Below are 22277 nucleotides of genomic sequence, written 5' to 3' on the forward strand. Positions count from 1 at the left end.
CAAGAGGCTGAAAGTTGTTTTCTCTCTAGCTGGCCAACATGGTGGTTTCAAGTCACTGCCTTGTATAATTCCACAGGGATTTCCTCATTTATAGGCTTTTGATCTGAAGAAGGAAATGCTGAATAAATTCCTCTTCTACTCATTTTTTTCACTCTGTCCTGAGGCAACTTATCTTCTCTTGGGCATTTCCTTACCACGAGGTCTATGAGCACTGGTATTTATCTCGTGCTTTATATGGTGACTTGGGCAGCCTAAACATCTGCAGGTGGCAGTTGTGGTGGCCATGCTGAGAGGTGTTTCCTACTAAGTGAAGGTTAGTACATCATGTTTGGTCTTATGTCCGTGCTATGGGACTGCAAACCTCTGGGCCATGGATTTATGGTCAGATCCTATAAATGGAAGTTTTTGAAGTTCCTATTGAAAGGATAAATCCTACATTCTTGGTCTGGTCAAATCTCAGTTTTACCTGGTTTTCATGGCAGCTTTGGGTTAACTTTGCATGACACACCAGGACAGCTCTACAGCCTCTCTAGACCTTCCCTTACTTCAAGGCAGACTTCTACACACACACACCTGGTGCTGCACAGGAAGTAATGGCAGATTGGACAGAGAAAAGGCATAACAAAATAAAGAGACAGCAAAACCAAGTGTGACAAGCAGTCAAGCAGCAGACTACCTGTAGGATCGACATTCTTTTGAGATTTCAGTAGGATAGATTTAAAGGAAGGCTGTGAAGTTTCTTTGAGGGTACACCAGCTGACTATCTGGGAGGCTGAATTATCAGACAAGGAAAAAGCACAAAGTTGTGAGTATATAAACATGGGATATTTGAAGTTGGTATCCTCTGATGCTTTGGGACAGGCAGCATCTTTTCAACTCCAGTGGAGCACTCATTTTGTCCAAAAAAGCAGAAAAGATATGAGGTTATACTAAATTACCAGACACAAGCCCGACCTGGACTAAATTTCAGATGCATTTTGCAAAGCACTGAAAAAATATCTAACAGTAGGAAAAATTCAATGGCTAATGAAATTCAGAAAGGAAAAAAAAATCTACCAACCAAACCAAACCAAGCTCCAAACCAGAACAAAATCTAGAGCCAGAATGCCATGCCAAGGAGGTGAGTGACATTCTTGGTCTTCTGAATTTCCAACTTTTACTGTCCTGGTTCAGAAATTCTTTTCTCTGGTACTAAATACAGTGTTTGAAAACATCAGAAGTCCTCTATCCCAGCAGGTAGTTTTATTCAGAAACTTCCCCTTTAAATAATTTAAGTTAACTGCAGGAAAAAAATTAATATAATTCAGCAAAGATCCATATTGTCAATCCTCTCAAAGGCTTTTAACCAATCACCCAATGCCTAACTAGAGGGCATATGAGAGTTTTTTATTTTTAACATAAACCCAGATCCCTTACCTTGTATGAATTCATGCAGTAAGTCCAGAAGGGTTGATAGGTCTTCCAGCCCGTTACCTCTCATGGTGATAAGTGCAACCTGATGTGCGACACCACTCAAAACTGAAGATGCAGCCAGGAATAAGTGAGAATTTTGGGGCCCTCTCATCCTCACGTGCATAAAGATCAGCCCAGGAGGAAACACTGAGATCCATGTTTAAAGATAAATGGGTGAGAAACAGTGAAGGATGCTCCAAGGATCCATCTCCCAACCCCAAGTGACAAACACCTTTTTATGAGCCAGGAAAAAGACAGTCATTAGAACAATTTTTTTTTTCTTCTGCCCAGTACAAGGTTGTCATTGCTTTGCCTGTGTTGGAGCACTCTGGTTGGATCCATAGAGAGGCGCTAGTATTGCTGTCGCTGCTGATGTGTCTTTCGGAGGAGAAAAGTAAAGCACTTTCACTTGGACTCCTATTTGAAGTCTGCCAAATGCACTTTTAAATCAAAAATAAAATAGCTTGCGGACCAAACAGCAGTTAAAATCTCTTGTTGTCCTCTCATAGCTGGAATTATACAACAACATAAAAATATTTCCTAAATAAATTTTATATAACATTTAACAAGAGCTGTTCAGGGAAATCAAAGCCTCCTCTGTCTCATAGACTTGATCATGCAATGTCAGGGCAGATGTGTTTTGCTTCACACCCAATCCCTTCTCTCCAAATTATTTCTGACTGCCTAACACAACAGCAGAATGAAGACAAAGAAGTATTCTGATCATGGCTGTGGCATAATGACAGTGAGAAAGAAGACTTTTTCTCTGAAATCTGATGGAGGATGAGAAAGGGAATGAAAGTTGGTGACTCATCTCCCTTTCAACAAGACTGTTTGACTTGTGATGTGATTGCACCAGCTTTTATATTTAAACAAGCTCTTCCTGAGCAAGCTGAAATTTCTGGGAGAATTGAGTGGAATATTACAGAATTTGTGCTAATAGCAAGAAACTAACTGCAGTGCTCAGAAAGGAAGCAAAGTCAGAACTTCACAGATTTTCTCCTGCTGGTTTTGCAAGCAAGGTGATGGGAAGAGAGGACCTTGGAAAACTAACAGCTGTCTCCAAAAAGAGGGGTTTTTCCCGAGGCTGGAATGGATATTGCAGAATCAGACCTCTCCAGATGCTCAGACATTTGTGAGTTCAGGAGATGTGCAAGTTCTGTTTACATTGGATCTTTCTTTTTGCTCTTGTGCAGTGGCTGAAAGTCAAGTCACTGCCAAACGTTTATTTGATACTTGTGTGAGCAGTGTCTGGAGGAGGACCTCAGGCAGTATAATACCGTGCTTGATCACCAAATACCCTGGCCAGGCCTTCACTGTCTGTGGGTCACAACCTGCTGCACTGTTGTACAGACACAGCAGCAGCCCCCTCCACTCCCCTGTGGGTGAAGTCCTGCTGGGTGGACTCAAAAACCAAACACCTGACGCTCACCCACGTGTGGCTGAATTTTGTTACTGCTTCCCTAATGGGTCTGGACACAAAGACTCCTCCCTGCAACAGGCAGGATTCAATCTTATTAAAAATTATTTACCTCCTTCTGATCTGGTCACCTTGCATGTCTTTTAAGAGTCAGTGCAGAGAAACAGATATTGCTTGGCAGTTCTTCTGTTTGGGGATAAAATTCCTGCTGTGGTCCAGCAGCACCAGATTCCCTCCACTGGCTCAGAATAGAACCCAAGATATTTGGCTTAGATGGAGACATCTCTATTGCAGATAAAAAAATACCAGGGAGATAAATCTCACCTGAATTGTAGATTCCCAGAAGTCATTCCTCGTTGAACCCATCAGGATTATATCTTCCTGGCTCCCTCTCCTTGGGACCCAGCCCTAAAGGCACCATCATTCATGAGAAAGTTTATAAACAGGGATCAATGTTTCTAAAAAGAAGAAACATGTTCCCAGATTTAGATAGAGCATGGGAGGATAAATTGTCTAGGCATTTCCATTTGTAGAGCAGAACTGGCCAAAGACCTGAAACTTGGCTCTAACCTCGCTCAGGAAAGGCTGTTAAATTCAGGGACAGCTGGCTTTCTCTTGGGACTGTTAAATAGGATTTCCACCAGGAAATGTGCCCACGGCTTAGCGAGGCGAGAGCTTCTGAAAGCAACATCTCTTGAAGAGAAAAGGCACTGAAGCAGGAACTGAACTAACCAAATGTAAAGTCTTCACTGATGTTTTTTTCTATTCCTCCCTTTAATGAATGGAGGAAAATATCAGTGGAATAACGGAATCATTCTCCCAGGAGTCATCTTATTTAATAGATTCTGGAAACAGCCTTGATAAAGATATAGTTTGTACTCCTCAATCAACAAAGTCATTCATCTTGTCCTGGCAGAAGTGTCTAAGAGTGCCAAGAGCTCTCTGGACACTTAAAATTTAATTAGTTGACCTCATCCTTTGCAGTAAGTTGAGTGGGACAAGAGAAGAATTAATAAAGCCAGAACGAGGACCCATATTTGTTTTCCTTTCTGTCACCAGAAGACACTTATCTTTCCCTCAGTCTCCATTACAGTCTGTTCTTTATTTCAGATGAAACTGAACTGGTTCTTTCTCTAATGGCCTACCTGTTCACTGCAGGTATAGAGCTCATGGGTTACTCCCGGAAGAAATTGCAGAGTTCAAAAGGAGGAAAGCTGAAAAACTCCTTGGCAAAAGGGCCTAGATCTGAGGTAGTAGCTGTAGGACAGTCCCCATGTAGCTCTGCTGTTTAGTGTCTGCTTGTGTGTTATTTGTCTGCACTTTACTGGTTTTAGTGTCTTTTTTTCCCCCGTTCCCTCTATTTTTCTCTTTTTATAATTTTTTTTTTTTTTTAATATGTGTTATTATTCTAACATGTCTAATTCAAGAGGTGCTTGGAACAGCAGCAAAGCTATAGCCTTGTTGGGTGATTTCCTAGTGAATTTATAACCTAGCATCCTATTAATTCCTGGGGGACATTGGGTATTATTATGTTTATCTGCAGTGTGTTATCAATCCACTCTGTGTTGATGTTCACGGTGCCAGGAAGAGCCCAGTACACGGTAAACACAGAGATAAAACTGGAGTTTAAGCCTGGAAAAATCCAAATTGCCTACTGTTGTTTTTGTGTAACGTACGTCTCTTGCCTAGTGTAATTCCAGACCTCATGACAGAAACAGGATGCAGCTTTGGTATTCACCCTTATGGTACTGATGTGTACAAGAGGTAATGGATTTATGGTTTGGGTGGAATTTGGAAGTCACATGGAATGTGACAGCATGACCTGATCCAGTAGGTGTTATCAGAGCAAGGCTGCCATAGAAGCATGCACACTTGCAGAGGTGTGGTGTCCCCTGAAAACTATATATGAGCAGGAATTTTTAATAATATCTCTAAAAGCACTGGTAATGCTTCTGCTCAACTCCTCTGGACTAATGTGTATTTCATTTCCACTTCCCTAAAAAAGGAGGAATGAATGAAAACTCAGAGTGTCTAGATTAGTTACAAACCCTTAAGACACACCATATCAGGCTGACAGATTGCTATGAAGACTAAAGCTCCAGCCAGTTTTCTCACAAGGATAAATCCCAGCAGGTAACTGTTGGCTGTGTTCCTTTTTCCCAAACATATCTTTTAAAGATTCAGGGTGTGTTACCAGGCTGTTTTTTTATCTCTCTTAACTGATATTTAAATTTTTGTCTGAAATTCTCCCTATAAATCACTTAAGGGAGGAAAACCCTCATTAAAAAATAAAATAAACAAAATTATTTGAATATGGGACACAATCTGAGGAGATCTGCATAAGCACTACCATATGTGAAGTGCTAAATATGAGCTCCAAGGCACAGAAGACCACCCTGCTGATTTACACCTAAGAGTACCAGCTAATCCTCCAAGGCCAGACAAAGAGGATCTCACACTTGGGCTAGCCCTGCTTGACAAAACCTGGACATATACTGATATATAAATATTTAGTACATATATCACCCACAGGTATAGGCTTCCACACTGAAGCAGGCTGATCAGCAGTATATTATGGAAAACAGAAGGTCCTCATTAGTCAACTTGCCTTAATCCATTGGAAATAGTGGAAAAATCAATAAGACATTCATACCTTTATCTTTTCAGTGGTCCTAGTTCAGTCCTTCTTGTGTGCAGGAAGCTTTCAGTGAGGCAATTAAGTCCTCAACAGCCACTTATTCCTACATGCGTGCTTGGTGGTTTAATGATGTTTCCAGCTAATCTATCTTAGAAGCTTCTGATGAAAGGGACTATGCTGCCAATAACCTTGTTTTTCCTTGATGGTAATAAAGGAACATTATACAAGGACCTCAGATGCAGTGATCTATAGTCCATTCACCCAATTTATGGTCCTATTAGTCTGGGACCCTAATATGCTAGCAGTACCCCAGGGTTCTTGCTGCAGTACAATAGGGACCCCCATCTTGGAGTAACTGTGTATTTTGGAGTATTCATCTGGCCTGGAGTCTAGAGGAAGGTCAAGACTTTGCTTCTCCTGCTCAGGAGTCAATCCTTTAACCTTGAAAGAGTGGCTGTAGACTCTGCTGTCCTTGGTGTATTCTTGATTTCAAATACAAGTGATGGTTCCGGCTGGATCTTGATAAGAAAACCCAGCAAAGCATGAGGAACACCAGAGCGCACCTCCAGTTACCTGAAGATAAACCTCTGGGCTATATAATTAGTGACCTTTATCTTTTGTCCTGTGGTAGGGTCTGTGACCTTAACATGGACCTTCTAACCCACTCATGCAAGTGGGATTCAGCCCAGAGCACCATGGCAGTCACAGACACTTGTGTAAGGCTGGTACAACAGCTATGTAGGATAAACCATGGCATCAAATGCTGCTGGACAATATCCTCAGGCAGATGAATCCCATCCATAGCCTCTTACAATACTTCTGAAAAGGGGAGAAGGATTTCTCTCTTTAGCTTCAAAACACGACAGAGAACTGTGTCACAGAGAGGTCAGTGATTCCCTAGGATCCATGGACAGGTCTCAGTTTGTAGATGAGACTTAGACCCCGTGCAGGAATTCATTGTGGAGTTCTTAGGGGTGAGATTTCACCCCAGTGCGATTGGCGAATTTATGGAGGGAGCCATTGTATGTGAATCTTAGTACAATCTGAACTGCTCTCTGCTGACTTTAGATGTGTAAGCATACAGGTGGTGTATCCTGCACGGACAAAAGCACCAGCCTGGGATTACCCAAAAGTACTGAGGTTCAATTTTTAAAGTTTTTTGGGTTTTTTTGTTTGTCTTTTTTTTGTTACTCAAGGATTTGACTCTCCTTGAATTCTGATCCTTCATCCTATGAACTCAGCTTAGTGAAAGGAGAGATCCCTTGGCATTCTTTCTTTTTCAGGAAATACAGTAAATACCCAAATAATTGCAGCTTGCTGGCCAAACCATTGGCTGACATGGTGCAGCTGACCAGCAGATAAGATCATATAATCATAGCATAGCTTGGGTTGGAAGGGACATTTCAAGGTCATTTAGTCCAATCCCCCTTGCAATGAGCATCCTCATCATAAAATATTTCTTCCTTACATCTAGTCTAAATCTCACCTGTTTTAGTTTAAAAATGTTAGCCTTTGTATTATTTCTACAGGATACCTGCTTCATGTAGTGGGTTTTTAACATATATTTCTATTCTAAAGTAATTGCACATTCATTACACAAAAAGATGGTGCATACAGTTTAAGCCATACATTTATGTATATATACAACTATTTATTATTTCTTTAGTATTAATTATTTATATTAATTATTAATAAAAATATTAATTCTATTAATTATTTATTTCTACTCTTTATATAATAGCAATGATGTTATTAGTAGGGATTAGGATTTAGCTCTTTTTGGTTTACAACAGTTGGAATGGTATCTTCTTCTGTTATACACAGTGAATCTTATTCCATATGATGCTTTATCCATGACAGGGCAATTGTAGATTTGAGACCTTCCTAAAGCCTTGCCATTTGCTGAGCTTCTGGCCTCTTACAAGTCCTTGATGTTTATTTTGTCTCTGAGAACCCCATTATGTTATAACGAATTTGCACCCACCATGGTGGCCCAGGACCTGGGCTTGATGAACTCTTGAAGTATTGCAGCAAAAGATCAACTTCAACTGCACCATTTAACATTTCTGCTTTGGCTGACACAAAATGATGCTAAATGAAAAGTCATGCCTTGGTGAGAAGAGTTGCTAACTCCTCTTTCCTTCTCTGTTTTGCAGGCACTACTGGCCAGATTTACTGACCAAGAAATTGAAATTTGTCCTGAGGGACACAAAGAGGACACTAAGAAAAGCAAACTTTAAAGAGCTGGGAATTGTGAATGAGGCTGGAATAAGTTTTGGAAAGGATGAAATATGAGAAGAACACTGCAAAGAACTAGTAAATCAGGAGGAACACCTTGAAGCCAATCCAACAGAGCTCACACTCTCGATTTAGCTCCCAGCCAGCCCAAAGCAGTATAATTAATGAAACCTCTTAGCTCTTTCAGAGACTGAACCTGAGCAGGCAGATGAATCCAGACCATCATCTCTTGTGAAACTGGGCACCAGCTCAGAGCTGTATGTGTGTGTTTTGGGAGGGGTGCACTGGGGAGGAAAGTGAGGATGATAATGATGGTAGCTCCTGTTCCTCAAGAGCAACTGTCACAAGGATGAACTCAGTATTTTGACTAGGTCTGCATGGCAGCACTAACAAGTCCAGCTGCCCCTGGGCCTGGATCCAAACAATAATGCCAAAGTGCTGAAATAGTTCGTCCCTTTTATGTTAAGTAGTTGTTTTCCTGTTGCTATTGTGGGAAGGTCTGGTTTCATGAAAATGAGTGCAATTGAGAAGAAAATGTTTTGGACAACAACAAAGAATATCTTTACTCCCCCACAGAAATTTTGATTCGAAATGTTCTGCTCCTGTATGTCAACTTAAGCTGAAATATTTTCCTTCAAATTGACATTTCATCTGCAAATGCCAATTTAATGCTATTTGCAAAATGAAATAACAGTTTTGAATTGAAACAGTTTGGTATGAATCAATATTTGTTTCCAATGCCAAAATGAGATTCTGCTCAAAATGTCAAAATATGTCATATTCGCAAATCCAGATCTAAATTGCAAGAACCTTTTTTTTGCTTTATATACACACATATACAGGATATCTAAAACACTTTATGCTTTTCATCCCAAAGCAGGATGAAAATGGAATGCCAAGATATTGCAAAACTGTGATGCAGTTCTGTTAGCTGAGTAGTACTAATAAAACACGAGTTTTTTTTCCTGCAAAAGTGGGGCTGAGGGAATGAAGAGAACATCATTATAGCAGTGCAAAGCCTAAAACCCATCACTCTTTTTCCCTTCCAATCTCCAAGTGGTCTCTAAGGCACTTGTCTATAAAGTAAGCCCCACTATGGGTAAAACACTTTTTGTAAAAAAGCCTACATTTGGCACCTCCACCAGAGCACACTTCCTAAAAGTCAAATAATTTTGGTGTTGGACCCTACTTCTTCCAAGATTTTTACTCCTGTTCAACATCTGGCTCCTAACAACCTTTTGGGAATTGTTCTCTCTTCTGCAAGGCTGAAGAGAAGGGCAGGTATGGTAATTTAATCAATATTACCACCCGAAATTGTTAACTGAGAACACTGAGACCCTCCTCAAGCTCAATTTGAACTCTTCTTATCAAAACACATTTTTACCATTCAGAAAATAAGTAAGAATAAACAAACTCTTGGCAAACTTTGATGGATATTGAAAATATCTTTATGAAACAAGGTGAGTGTGACTTGACAGAGTTAAGGAACACAGTATTTTCACAACTAATTCACTGCATCAAGTATAAAGCGTGCACTGTCAAAGATCTGTTTGAAGTATAAACATCTAAAAAGAAAAAACAGAAGGGAAGTTCATTAATGCTCTTTAATAATGAGCTTTTACTCTGTGACACCTGGTTTTGTAAAAGAAGCTTTTGCTTTTTTAGCGGTGAGTTAATATTCCACGTGGGAGAAGTTGGCCCTTGAAGAACGTCTGTCAAAAGGCTCATACAACACTCCAGCTGTCAAATGGGGATTAGGAAAGCCTTCACCCTCTGCCCTATGCTCACCTTCTCTTTGAAAATTCATTAAAAAAAAGTCCTATGCAAGAGATATGGGGCAGGTAATTCTGACACAATACACCTCAAAGTACATTTCCAGAGAGGAATGCTGTCTGGATTGGTCTGTGCAAACATGGGTTTATAATCAAACAACTTCCACAAAATTAAAGTATTTTTCATTATTTTCCTATATATAAAAAAAATTCTATCATTGCTATCCTGTTACATAGCAGAGTGGATTATATCAACCTGAATTTTCCATGAAAATGATTGAAACAAGATTTCAACCCACACTTCTGCACACAGTTTTGAATTCTTTCTTCAGCCTGTAGTCTTCTAAAATAAACAACATTCTTTTAATTCCTTTTAAAAATTAAGATATAAATCTGTGGGAAAGGGTAGCAGAAAAGCAAAGTTCTAGTCACTAACGAGTTTAGTAATCCCAGGATAATTCTTTATTCTCTTTGAAGCCAGTGGTAACTTTTCCTCTTAGTTTCAACAGGAAGAGGCCGAGGACTCATCCCTGAGTGTGATTACCACTGTTCTTAGAAATATAAAAAGAAATATATATGAAATATGCTGTTAGAAATCTATAAAGAAGTATGCTGTTAGAAATATCTAAAACATATTTATATTTTATTTATAATATATATATAATATTTATATATAAATATATATAATATTTATACTGTTCTGTTTAGCTAGTTTTAGGTTCACTCATGAGATTTCTTCCCATACAAACTATGATTACTGTATCATGCTCTTTTTTTTCCTTTTTCTTTTTTTTAAATTACATTGCTTCTAAAACTAGTCTTAGGATGTTGTAATGAGGAAGACGTGGTCTGGAAGCAGCAAATGGAAATTTTTGTAACTCCACATCAGACTTCTTGGGTGATTGTGGACAAGGCACTTGGTGGATTCTTGGACAGGGGAGCACACACTGAAGTAACCATCTTCAACAAGAGCCTACCACATGATTGCTATAAGTTTTATCACTAATGTTACAGAGTGAATTTTAATGTAATCACGCAAACCCACTGAGAGCTGTAGAAGATGTATTTACATACAATAAACAATATCTGAATATAGTTTGTATTTCATAGGGTATTTTTAGCAGTCAATTTATAACCTATGACAATAAAGATCCTTGAAGACTTATCCTTCCACCCGAAAATCTCATTCTAGTTTGTGTATTTACCTTCAGATGACTTAGCTTACTTTTCATCTCCCTGTGAAGATAAGGCACCTATGGAGACCTCCTTTCACATATTCACTGGATTTTACAGTAACTTACAAGCAGGTCTCAAGATACATAACAAGCCAGGGGCAGGATAGTCAGGCAGAGAAGGTGTGAGATGGAAACGAATCCCAGGAAGATACGGAGCAGCCACATCATGGATGAGTGCCCAAACAGCTGCAATGTCTGCAATTTTCCCAAGTCTGGGAAAATTTCCCATGACAGGGCATGTTAATGTGAGGAGAGGTCAATACCACTCCTCACAGCACAGCCCTTTTTTCATTTCTCATTAAAAAATGTGAAGATGCTCCTCTGGGGTTTAGAAATTCAGACATGTGAATGCAGGAGTAGAGATGAGGGTAAGTAATCTCAGGATAAGTCTATGATTCTGTGATTCCATCCTCACACCAGCAATGAATCTGTCAAATAGATGCATGAGAGACATAACATCAAACAGCTCCTTTAAATCCATGCAATGGACATGGTCTGGCAAGGTCCTGTGCACAGGCAGAATCTCACCCACCTTTACCTACCCACCCACACAGCAGTCATCAGACAGATACATCACTGGTGAAGGTGGGCTAAGGATCACTTGCTGCTGTAGCCACACATCCTTTCATTCCCCTTCAGCCATGCCTGAAAGCCCTAGAGTGGCACTCATCACAGCCTCATCTGTGTTAAAAATAATGGCTTGAATCATATAATGGAATTATACAAACATTTAGGTTAGAAAAGACCCCTAAGGTCATCAATCCCATTAACCCAACACTGCCCAGTCCACCACTGAACCATGTCCCCAAGAGCCACATCTACATGTCTTTTAAACAGCTCCAGGGTTGGTGACTCCACCACTTCCCTGTTCCAGTGCTTGACAGCCCTTTCAATGAAGCAACATTTCCTAATACCCAATCTGAACCTCTCCTAGTGCAACATTTCCTGTTGTCCTATTGCTTTTTATCTGGGAGAAAAGGCTGGCCCCCAGCCAGTTACAACCTCCTTTGGAGTAGTTGTAGAGAGTGCTCAGAATAAAAGAATACATGGGAGAAGACAAACTACAGCTCATCACACACAAACTGGAGCTGTGTGAAATGGTGGTGTTAGAGAAAGATCTTAAGGGTAAAATCCAGCCTGATGAAGAGCTATAGGATTGCTAAGTCAGCTGTAGGATACAGAGAGTTTTATGTACAGGGAGGTTGGATTAACACATGGAGTTGAAACAGACCTCCCAAAATGTAGAGAGCCATTGCACTAAGGATTATTTCCAGACCTTGGGTGATTGCAATCCTCTCCTCCAGTCTCCTGCAGCTGCAGTGTGAGCAGCAGCACAAACTGCTCCTAGACCAGCAACTACTGAGACAGGTGAGCAAGGGGAGCTTTTCTGTATTCATCCCACACCAGAGTACTCCTCCAGCCTTCCTAAAATGACCACAGGAGAGAGTTCTCTGAAGCAAATGAAACAGAATCCATGTTCTGTGCAGTGCAAGAAGCACATAATGCTTTTCCTCTGATGCTCATTACTTTACAGCTGTTGGTATTAAATTTCATTCACCAGCTTTTTCCTCATTCACCAGAATTTCTCACAATCCTTCCCAAGCCTGACTTCACAGTATTTGCAGATGTCAGCATCCCATGGTTCTCCTTCCTTCCCTGAGCATCCCTAAATTCTGCTGAACAGCACAGGACCCAGTGGAGGGACTGTGAGGGCCACCCACAAATTTGTCATATGATGCAATTCTGATAATGCAATTCTCTGCTTGGCTTCCTGACTCCACACCTGTCCTGACCCATGACATTTCCCCTTCACTTTGTCAATACTTGGTGCAAAATATCATCTTTTCCTGCACAGGACCTGTTTGGTCAAGAAAATTTCATCAGGTGTCTCTCTTTTATTGACTGCTTTCACTAACACATTAAAATTACTTTATTCAAAGGAATTAACCCTCCTTTTGCCATATTTTGTTCTCCACTTGGGGCTGTCCAGGAGCCAGACTTGATAGTATGGACTTCAGACACAGTGAAAAAAACAACAGATGATGAAAGTAAATACACTCATTTTCACAAATCTGGGTGTCTGAAACATGTTCATTAACATATACAGAGAAGCTCAGGAAACACTAATCCAGAGCCAAAGACCAATGCTAAAAGATGCTATATACACATAGGCCTGATGCCCAGATGAAAACTGCAAAACCATGTGTGTAATCCCAGTTGGTCTTGAACAGAAGGCATTTATTAAGTGCTGGAGCCTTTTTATTTTCTATTGTTGTTAAAATTTGTCAAATTGAAAACATTCTGCAGTTTTCAAGTGGAAAATGGCCTGGTTTTCAGAATTTGTTTGTCAGACACCTCAGCTGGGCTATTGAAGTCACTGATTCCAAAGCAGCCCTGGAGGCAGAGGTCTCAGCTCCAATCCCTACATACAATTTCCTCCTTTATTTTATTTTTTTCACTCAAAAGCTGGATTAGGTTTAAATGAAAAAGAGGCATTTCAAAAATTGAAATCCTGCAGGAAACCAACTGACCTTTCTCCACACTAGTCAGAAAAACGTAGGCAGGAAGAGTAGGCAGCAAAAAGACTGCAGGGCTAAATGTCCGGCCTCAAGGTCTTTTCTCACCAGAAGAAATGCACTGTCCAAACATCACACAGTAATAGCTGGTGGCAGATGTGCTGCAATTAACTTGTTTAATAACCATGGCTTATTGAATATTTCTTCTACTGTCTCATAGACTGGCAGTCTGATGCTGTAAAAAATTGCTCACACTTCCCTGCATGTGACCTCTGCTTTGGTACAATATTGCTTTAAAAGAAAAATCTAAACTCTTATTCTGAACACTTCTGGTTTTAAAGGAAGGCCAGACTCTGCTCTGAACATACATTTTGTGACTCAGGGCTGTTTGCAATAAAAAAGCATGACAGGAGCACAGCATTCCTTTCCATTCCTTGTTTTGAGCTGTCTGGGATATCTTGGCACTCTGTCCCGAGAACAACACTGTGTGGAAATAAAGCTTTTGTTTAACCTACTTGTGTGGGCTCCCTGAGGAGGTGACTGCCTGCTCAGCCAAATCTGTAACTCTTAGCTCCCCAAACACCATCAGCAAATAGAAAGCACTGGAGGGAACAACCGCAGGTTGTTTTCCAAATAAGGTGCCAAAATCTATTCATGGATTCAAAGTGGATTCAAAGTGGATTCAAAGTTTATTCATTTATTCATGTCATCAAGGTTTCTCTGCCTGACTGCACCTGTCCTGTCAGGACTGCAACAAAGACAGGATAAAAGGCAAATGCAACCTGATACTCATGGTGGGTCCAAGACTTCAGTCCAATCTGCAGGGTGACCCAGGGAGCTCCATTTCTCAAGCTACAGAGGGATCAGCTTGAAAACCTTCTCTCTATGCCTGTACTTTTGTCCTTCTGTTTCATACTGGGATGGATACAGACTGTCCAACACTGGTGTGTGTGGAGAGGAACCAGGCAGCAGAAGGTGGGCAGGTGGAAAGGAGCTGAGTAAAGAATCTCCCCAGATGGGGAGTCTTCCAGCTCTGGTGGGACAATAATTTTCATATCCTGTGAGATCTCCACCAAATCATTCCCCATATTTGGAATAATGCCTAAGCATTGAGAAGAGCCAGCTTTGCATTATCTATCCAGATTTCAGTAAAGCATTTGATGTTGTTTCCCAGAGCATTCCCCTGGAGAAACTGCCTGCTCATGGCTTGGACAGGAGTACTCTTCTCTGTGTGGAAAACAGGCTGGATGACCAAGCCCAGAGTGTGGTGGGGAATGGAGTTAAATCCAGCTGGTCACAGGTGGTGTTTCCCAAGGCTGGGAATTGTGGCCAGTCCTGCTTAATATCTATATCAATGTTCTGGACAAAGCATGGAGGGAATCCTCAGTAAATTCACAAAGGACACCAAGTTGGGTGGGAGTGTTGATCTGCTGGGAGGGCAGGAAGGGTCTGGACAGGCTGGATCAATGAGCTGAGGCCAATTGTTTGAAGTTCAACTGGGACAAGTTCCAGGTCCTGAATTTTGGTTGCAGCAACTCCAGGCAGTGCTAAAGGCTGGGGGAAGAGTGCCTGGAAAGCTGCCCAACAGAAGAGGATCTGGAGGGGCTGCAGCCGCATCCTTGGGGAGCCTGTGACTATGGACATCATACCCATGTTGCCTAATGCTACAGGGACCCAGAGACACAGCGTCCCCATGCATAGCTTCAAAACAAATTCCATGGCAAATGTGTAATCAGGATAATAATCTACAGAAGGGTCTGCAGATCTCAGTGGCTCCAAGGACTGAAGGCTGTTCTCCCTTCCCCTGAGGGGAAATCTGTAGTTTCACAACTGTGGAAGCACTGAGTGGTGAATTAAGGCGTTGATGGGAAGTTTTTCTGTTTCACTTCCATCTGGACACAGACAAAGCCCATCAATGTAAATATCACCTTTGCTTCTCTTCCCACTGCAGTAGGTCATCCAAAGAAACAATGCTGGAACACTGTGTCCAGCCAATACCTCCTGTATTTGTGTGAGTCCTGAAAGCTGCAGTGCTGAATGCACTTACCCTCACTATCTCGTGCCCAGGTGCTGGAGTTTCCTAGGAGTTGTGAAGGGCTGCAGGGAAGATCCTCCTGCTCTTTGAAGTTACAAGGGAAAATGAGTGGAAATATGATTTTGAATCCTTGCTAAACCCAAAAAAAACCTCACTGAGGGTGAAGGAGTACTGATATTAGCTCAGCTGGTTAGTGCATGGTGCTAAAAATGCCAAAGCTGCAGATTTGATCCCTGTGTTGTACTCAATGACTTTGTGGATCCTTTCTAACTCCAAATATTTTGTGATTCTGTGAGTGTATGCCTTCCAAGTTTTCACCATTCTCTTGGTGGCCTCCTGCTATCCCAGACTGTCATTGTGTAGGGAAAGGAACATCCATGCTGCAGCAGTTATCTTTTTTTGCTGTCCTTTACTTGCTGTAATAACTGGTCCTGGAAAAACCTTTTACTCTTGATTTTGTACAGCTCACCCAGATTCTGTGGAGTTTATTTATAGAGAGGAAAAGACATTGCTGGTCTCTTGAGCTGGAGAAAATATTTCACTGTAATTCCTATTATTGTCATTCTGAAATATTTTAACTAAACTGAATTTTAACACAATCACAGGGAGATCTTCAGCATGGCCAATGAGGACAGTAACTACTTCTCACATCTGTAATTCAAATTCAAGGTTCAATTCAGATATAAGCATTTTATGCTGTGTATGTAAATGCATTTGTGCCTACATGTATATATGCATATACATATGTGTACATATAAATGTATTTGTACTCATTCAACTAAGCAGCATCCATTCACCACCAGAGGGCAGGCAGAGAATACGAAAATTAATTGTCCTGTGCTTCCCTACACATGTCAATGAACAAATTGCTCAGTGGGCAGAAGGATATACCAACCTTTTCTTTGACCATCTCCAATGACTTTCTTATCATAGAATCATAGAGCAGTTTGGGTTGGACGGGACCATTCAAGCTCACCTAATCCACTCCTCCTGCAATGAGTGGGGACACATTCAACTGCATCTGGTGGATCAGATGTCCATCCTGGCCTTGAATGTTTCCAGGGGTGGGGCATCCACTACCTCTCTGGGCAACCTGTCACACTGTTTCACCACCCTCATTGTAAAAAACCTCTTCCTGCTATCTAAACCAACCACCTTTTAGTTTAAAACCATTATCCCTTGTTCTTTCGCAACAGGCCCTGCTAAAATGTTTTTGTCCTGAATCTCAACCCTTTCAACTACCTCGTATTTCACAGGGTGATGGGTAGTTTTTGTTTTGTTTGCTTGTCTGAGAGCTAAATCTAGCAATGTTGATATGAATCAGTGTGTCCACTCTCACAGCCCTGAGTCCTAGGAGCTTTTGGAAAGCTCATTTTGCAATGAGCAAAGAAGAGCTTCTCTTTTCACTTATGCTATGGAGAGGATAAAAATACATAAGTCTTAATGCCAGAAAGCAAATCCTTAAAAGCGTGTACCTCCAGCCAGGAGATGCTTATGATATGGCACAGACAGATGTTCTAGATGCTATGGGTCATGAGATCCATAAGGACCATTGTCTAAAACCCCGTGCCTTCGACCTGGGGAGGAAAAGGGGTGGTAAATCTTATCCAGAAGCTTCATCCCAATTCCATAACAAAGATCTTTACAATTGTCTACAAGGAGATGAAAATGTATGGAGGTACAGAGGCCCCTCAGGGCAGGAACCCTTTTCAGGGCTTTGCTCAACGGGATGATGGATGTCAGACCCTCAAAAGAACAACAGAATGGCAGAACCACTAACAATGTTTGTAGCACGTCCTGTAATACCATCCCCAAGTGGCTTCACTCAAGGAAACCTGGAAAGTATTTTAAGGGATTGCTATGTCCAGCCTGGGCTGGAAAGCTGGGACTTACACTGGCAGGATGTACACTCACAACCATCAGAATAAACCAATTTTCTGTTTCCTGATGACAAGAGGGATTCATTTCCCTTAATTCTGAATCTATGTCTGCAGTAGTCACGCACCAGTCCCTTCATCTTCACAAGAGAAAGTCAGAGCTTGTGGAGGTGACTCATCTGCTGGACAATTAGATGAATCATGAGCAAGACAGGCTTTCATTTCCCTCTCTGAGCTGTGGAGGATATCAAGATCGGTGGCTCATTTGATAGGTCCCAACCTTGCAGCTGTCTACATTTGATCAAATATATCTCATCTTTTTCACCTATGACATTATTCTGGAGTTACAAATTTTTATGAGAAAAAGGAGACCAGGAGTTTACTCAGCTCTTCAATAGTATCACTACTTCAACCTGGGCTTGGCAGGATGCAGGTGATACATGTTTGAGCATAATCGTGCTTCTTTGCTCCCCATATTTCACCATTCAAGGCACTAAATTTTCTAGAAATTTAGCCCATGCACTGGATGCAAAGTTTTATCTGAGGTGCACCCCTGTTCTGAAATTTGGAAGGAGAAGCCCAGAGGCAAATTATGCTTACAGTGTTTTGAAAAATCAAACAGATAGATGAGCAAGATTTTTTTCCTTCAGATTATTGCCTTATGTCCTCTTTCTGTCTCCACTGAAATAACTTCACTATCCCCCTGTATCTCCCAATGTATCCCTTGATTTATCATTTGGTTCAGAGGGCTTGATAGACTGAACTTCTCCTCCATCAGTATATTCCACCTAAACACTTCACAGTTAAGTCTGATGATGTATGGTTGCAGCTCAGCAAGGACCCTGAAGGAATTAAGTAAGGGTTGCAATATTTTTCCTTAATAATTTTTTTTAAAAAAAAAGTCCAGTAAGCAAAGACATTTTGGAAATAACCCAGAATCCCACTGTGGGCTATAAAAAACCCCCATGATTTCAGTAAGTGATGACGTAGTGATGGATCAGGGGGCTGTGGGAAGGATCAAAGGGTTTAGGGAACATGACAAAAATAGAGCATTTCTAACTCATTTCTTCTCTCTCTATGATTCTGACCTTTTTTTCCCCATCATTTGCCTAAAAAAGAAATCTAGGAGGAGAAAAACACAGTGTAGATCATACTCTCTACTAACTGTTGTGAAATGCATTTCTGCAAGAGCTGAAAATTACCTGTATCATGACCAGAGCCAAGGCTTTATAGCTATAATGCCAGTAATCCATTCACTATTGCTTCACTGCAGTAAAACACCACCTATCCACAGAAAACATGGTAAAGAGGTGGAAAAAAGGGACAACAAAAGGGAAAATTCATTATTTGAATCGTGGTTGATAAATAAGAGTAATTTTTATTAGTCTGATTCAATACTAGGGACTGAAAATGCTGGGGAGAGAGACCAACTTTCTTCATTCCACTAACCAAAAGAAAAGAAGGAGGAGGAATGGATGCTATTGCACACTTTAAATTAAGCAGGAGATTCAGAGATAAACATGATCTTTAGCCCATTAGCACAGAAGGCAGAGCAAACTGTTCTTCAGCTTGTTCCACACCACCTGATTCATTGATCCTTCTGCTATTTCAGTGCTAGAGCAGAAATATAGAAAATATTTGCAAGAGAAACCACATCAATCTTGTTTGGTTTGCATTTCAAGATAAATCAGACTCGTCACATGCAGTACAGTTCCCTGAACCTGTTGATAAAGCTTTGGGATGTTTCAAGCACAGGCTAGAAGATGTCCCTGGAGAAGTTAGCAGAGGGCAGGAAAAACTCAGAGACACTTCAAAAGTCAGGGTAAAATGCAGGCTTCCTTCAACCATGAGAGCAGGGCAAGTGCAAGGCAGAAAGTTTCTCCCTTATTTCTCGCTTCTTGAGTTGTTCACCTATTGACTTTTCTTGCAAGCCATAGCTCAAAGTCTCACTGCAGGATGGTGCATGTCTGAGGACCACAGGGTTTGGAAAATAAAGCCAGAGTAGCCTGGAGATTGTTTAGGTCCCCCATAATACAAACACAAAGTCCATTTGCACAATTTTGACACCCCCCCCCCAAAAAAAATATGACACTCTGCAGCTCCTGTCATATCTGTTTACTTGTCTGGGAGTTTTTCCCACATGGTTTTCCTCTCTTTTTTCTCTTACTGCCTCCCTGTAAGAGCTTCCTCCAGGAGCCTCCCCATCAGGCATTATTTTCTCCCCAAGTTATTTGTGTTATCGTCTCTCTGAAAACTCTGCAGAAGACCCTTTTCACCCAAGTCACCCCATCCTGTGGCAATTCCTGCTTGTGCTGGGAGTCTCCACCATATCTGCCACTCCAGGTGAGGTACAACATCTCTCAAGGGTTCCATTAATGCCTTTTTGCACTGTGATGTGTGTTTTGCTTTCTTGCTCAATTTTCTGTCACTGTCTGTCTAGGCTTCAAGCAGTGTTTGAGGACCCTGGCACCCAAGAGTAATCAGATGAGCCAGGACATCGTCCACCCCTTAAATCACTGCATTGTAACATGGTTGCAGCTAACTCCTTCATAGCTGGCCACATCTGGTTTGCTGAGTGTGGGGTGTCCCATGGGAACTGGATATGCATTTTTACCCTGCCATGTGGACCTGAGGAAGGTTATGGTCGGTACCAAAGGGGACTGACACAAATCTAGTCTGGGGAAACACCAAGAGCGACATCTTCTTTGATTTAAAATCAGCATTCCTGAGAACTGCGGCACCATGAGATGAGGGCTGAGATGGGACAGGAATCACAGCTGACCTGGTGACCAGAACAATGTCACTTTTCAGCTCATTACCTGTATCAGCACCCGTGTGTGAAGCATCATCCCAGCAACAAACTTCCCTCAACAACAGCAGCAGAAACAGAAAAAGAGTGGCTAGAGCAAAGCTCTTGAACCACTGTTCCTTATGCTTTTTTTAAAAAAAGAAGAGGCTATAATCAGACCCAGAGGAAATGGAGCATAAATATCAAATTTTGTTTAGGCTGGGAAAATATAATCTATAATTAAAGACGGACATCTTGTTGATAAGATACAACTTATTTTAACTGTGAGGTGAGCACATGATCAACTTCTAATCTTTTGCAAGTTACTAAAACCAGCCAGTTCTCTTCCTGGCTGTTTTGTTTGGGGTTTTTAGGATATTTTTTAGTGTAATTTCTAAAAAAGCAGCTGGGCTTACGTCAGCTTAAGATAATGATGCTTATACTGGCAGTGATATCTTGGAGCATCTCAATAGCCAGGAATTTTTCTTTCTGTTCATACACTACTGCTTGTCTCCATGCCAGCCCCTCCAACCAAGCCTGTTACCCTCTCCCATGGAAGAGTGGGAATCCCGTGACAGTAGGAAGGGGAGGGCCCAGGGTTGATTTTGTGTGACCAGAACTGACCTGTGGCTTTTTATTTTCATGTGGGCTTTGCTGGTTGCCACATCCTGCTGCCTGAGTATGGAGGCGTGTAGGATCTGTGCATGGCAGATACCAGCAGACATTATCACAGGACTGGTGCTTGTAATGAGTTTTTGGTGGCAAGTTTTCAGGGTGTGGTGTCCCTCCTCACATCCTCAGGTTCTTCCATGGGGTATGCTTTGGTGCATCGATGCTTGTCAGATAAGCCAGCTCCCCAGAGTCAGTCCCACTGAGGGTTAGCTCTCCCAAGGGCACCCTTTCCCACAAAACCAGCTTGTTCCCTCCAAGCTGGGTGTAGTTCTGTGGTTTCCTCCAGGACCTGCATCAGGTTTGATTGCTTCTGCTCCACACAGTCCTCCCACACTATTCCACAGCAGATTTGGACACTGTCAATATTCAATATTCACAATATTCAAGGTTTTCTCAAAGAAAGCTAGCAGTGAAACAACAAATTCAGGGCTGTAGGGGAACTATCTAGAGTCAGATACCTGAGTGCTACACACCAGGAAATAGACAACTTGCTCTAGAGAAGGGATAGGTCTGTATGGATCCAGCCAGGGATCACTCCCTGGGAGAGATACCTGTACTGGGAGAGATGTAACTGGAGAAGCAACAGCACTCAGGTGTCACTGGGCACCAACCACTGGGTGACCCAAGTTTCTGCAGCCCACACACCAGAGATAGACATCTAACAAGAGAAGCTTCTGCGTGAATAATTTCTTCTGCTTCCATATAAGCCTGAAACTCATCGTCAGGAGGCTTCCTATCCTTTCTGTGACAGGCCATTTTCCTTCAGCAAGCCATGCACCACCTGGATAATACAACTGGCTCCACATCTCTGAGCAGCACGAATGCAGCTGTTCTCCAGGCTTGGCTGCTGCCATGTCGAGTTGGCCAACAGGCTGCCCTGGTGTGATTACAGGAGGGAAGACAATATCTCCTTGGTGACCTCCCTCTGTCAGCCCCAGACAAATGAAAGAACATGGAGCATGAGGGGAGGTGCAGCTTGGGTGGGAGATGGACATCAACACATCAGTGTGGAGTTGATGCCAAACCAAATAGCACCACCATAGTCATGAGGCACAGTGCCACAAGATAGAGCCAGAGTGGACTCCTACTTTAGGCAGAGCACAGGGTCGTTGGGGCTTTCAGACCACATGCTCACTCCTTGATACTGTGCTGTATTTTTTGGACTACCTATGTCCCATATGGGTGCTATTCTGAGATCCTCAATAAGGTTTTGGAACTGCTGTACACAAACAAACTCCTCCTGATCTGCTTCCGTTGCCAAGACAAGTCAATGAGAAATAGTTTGCCTACTAATTGTTAAACCATTTGACCTTTAAAAAATATGCATGTACAGCTATACATGTTCATTATCATACATGATATCAGTAAGAGCATTTATTACTATTGTTTACTTCTTTGCCATAATGTACAGTTTGCTTTAAAATTTATTATCCTTGTTACATTCTTATTGCAGTAACAGGTGCAAAATGTACTCATTGCAACATTTAACAAACCACATCTTTCACATCTGTCGACATTTTCATCTTGAATCCTGCAGTAAGGTGCAGATCTGAAGTAACCTTGTCAGGAGCTGGTATGCTAAAGAGAATGAGCAGTAACCTGCCACAGAGGAGCAAACCCTGGAGCCAGCATAT

At 41.6% G+C, this 22277-nt stretch overlaps 1 protein-coding gene across 1 annotated transcript in view; it reads left to right on the top strand.

Moving 5' to 3' along the window:
* GUCY2F (guanylate cyclase 2F, retinal) overlaps window positions 1–8036 on the top strand; it is a 38200-nt gene extending 30164 nt beyond the window's left edge. The window contains exon 18 of the mRNA XM_005531034.2: window positions 7667–8036. Coding sequence (XP_005531091.2) covers window positions 7667–7805 — 139 coding nt within the window. The 3' untranslated portion in view covers window positions 7806–8036. The remainder of the gene's footprint in view (window positions 1–7666) is intronic.
* The last annotated feature ends 14241 nt before the right edge of the window (window positions 8037–22277 follow it).

Source organism: Pseudopodoces humilis, chromosome 2, assembly GCF_049639895.1.
Source record: "Pseudopodoces humilis isolate 2021_Gansu_Grassland_sample_001 chromosome 2, ASM4963989v1, whole genome shotgun sequence".
NCBI classification, from domain to species: domain Eukaryota; kingdom Metazoa; phylum Chordata; class Aves; order Passeriformes; family Paridae; genus Pseudopodoces; species Pseudopodoces humilis.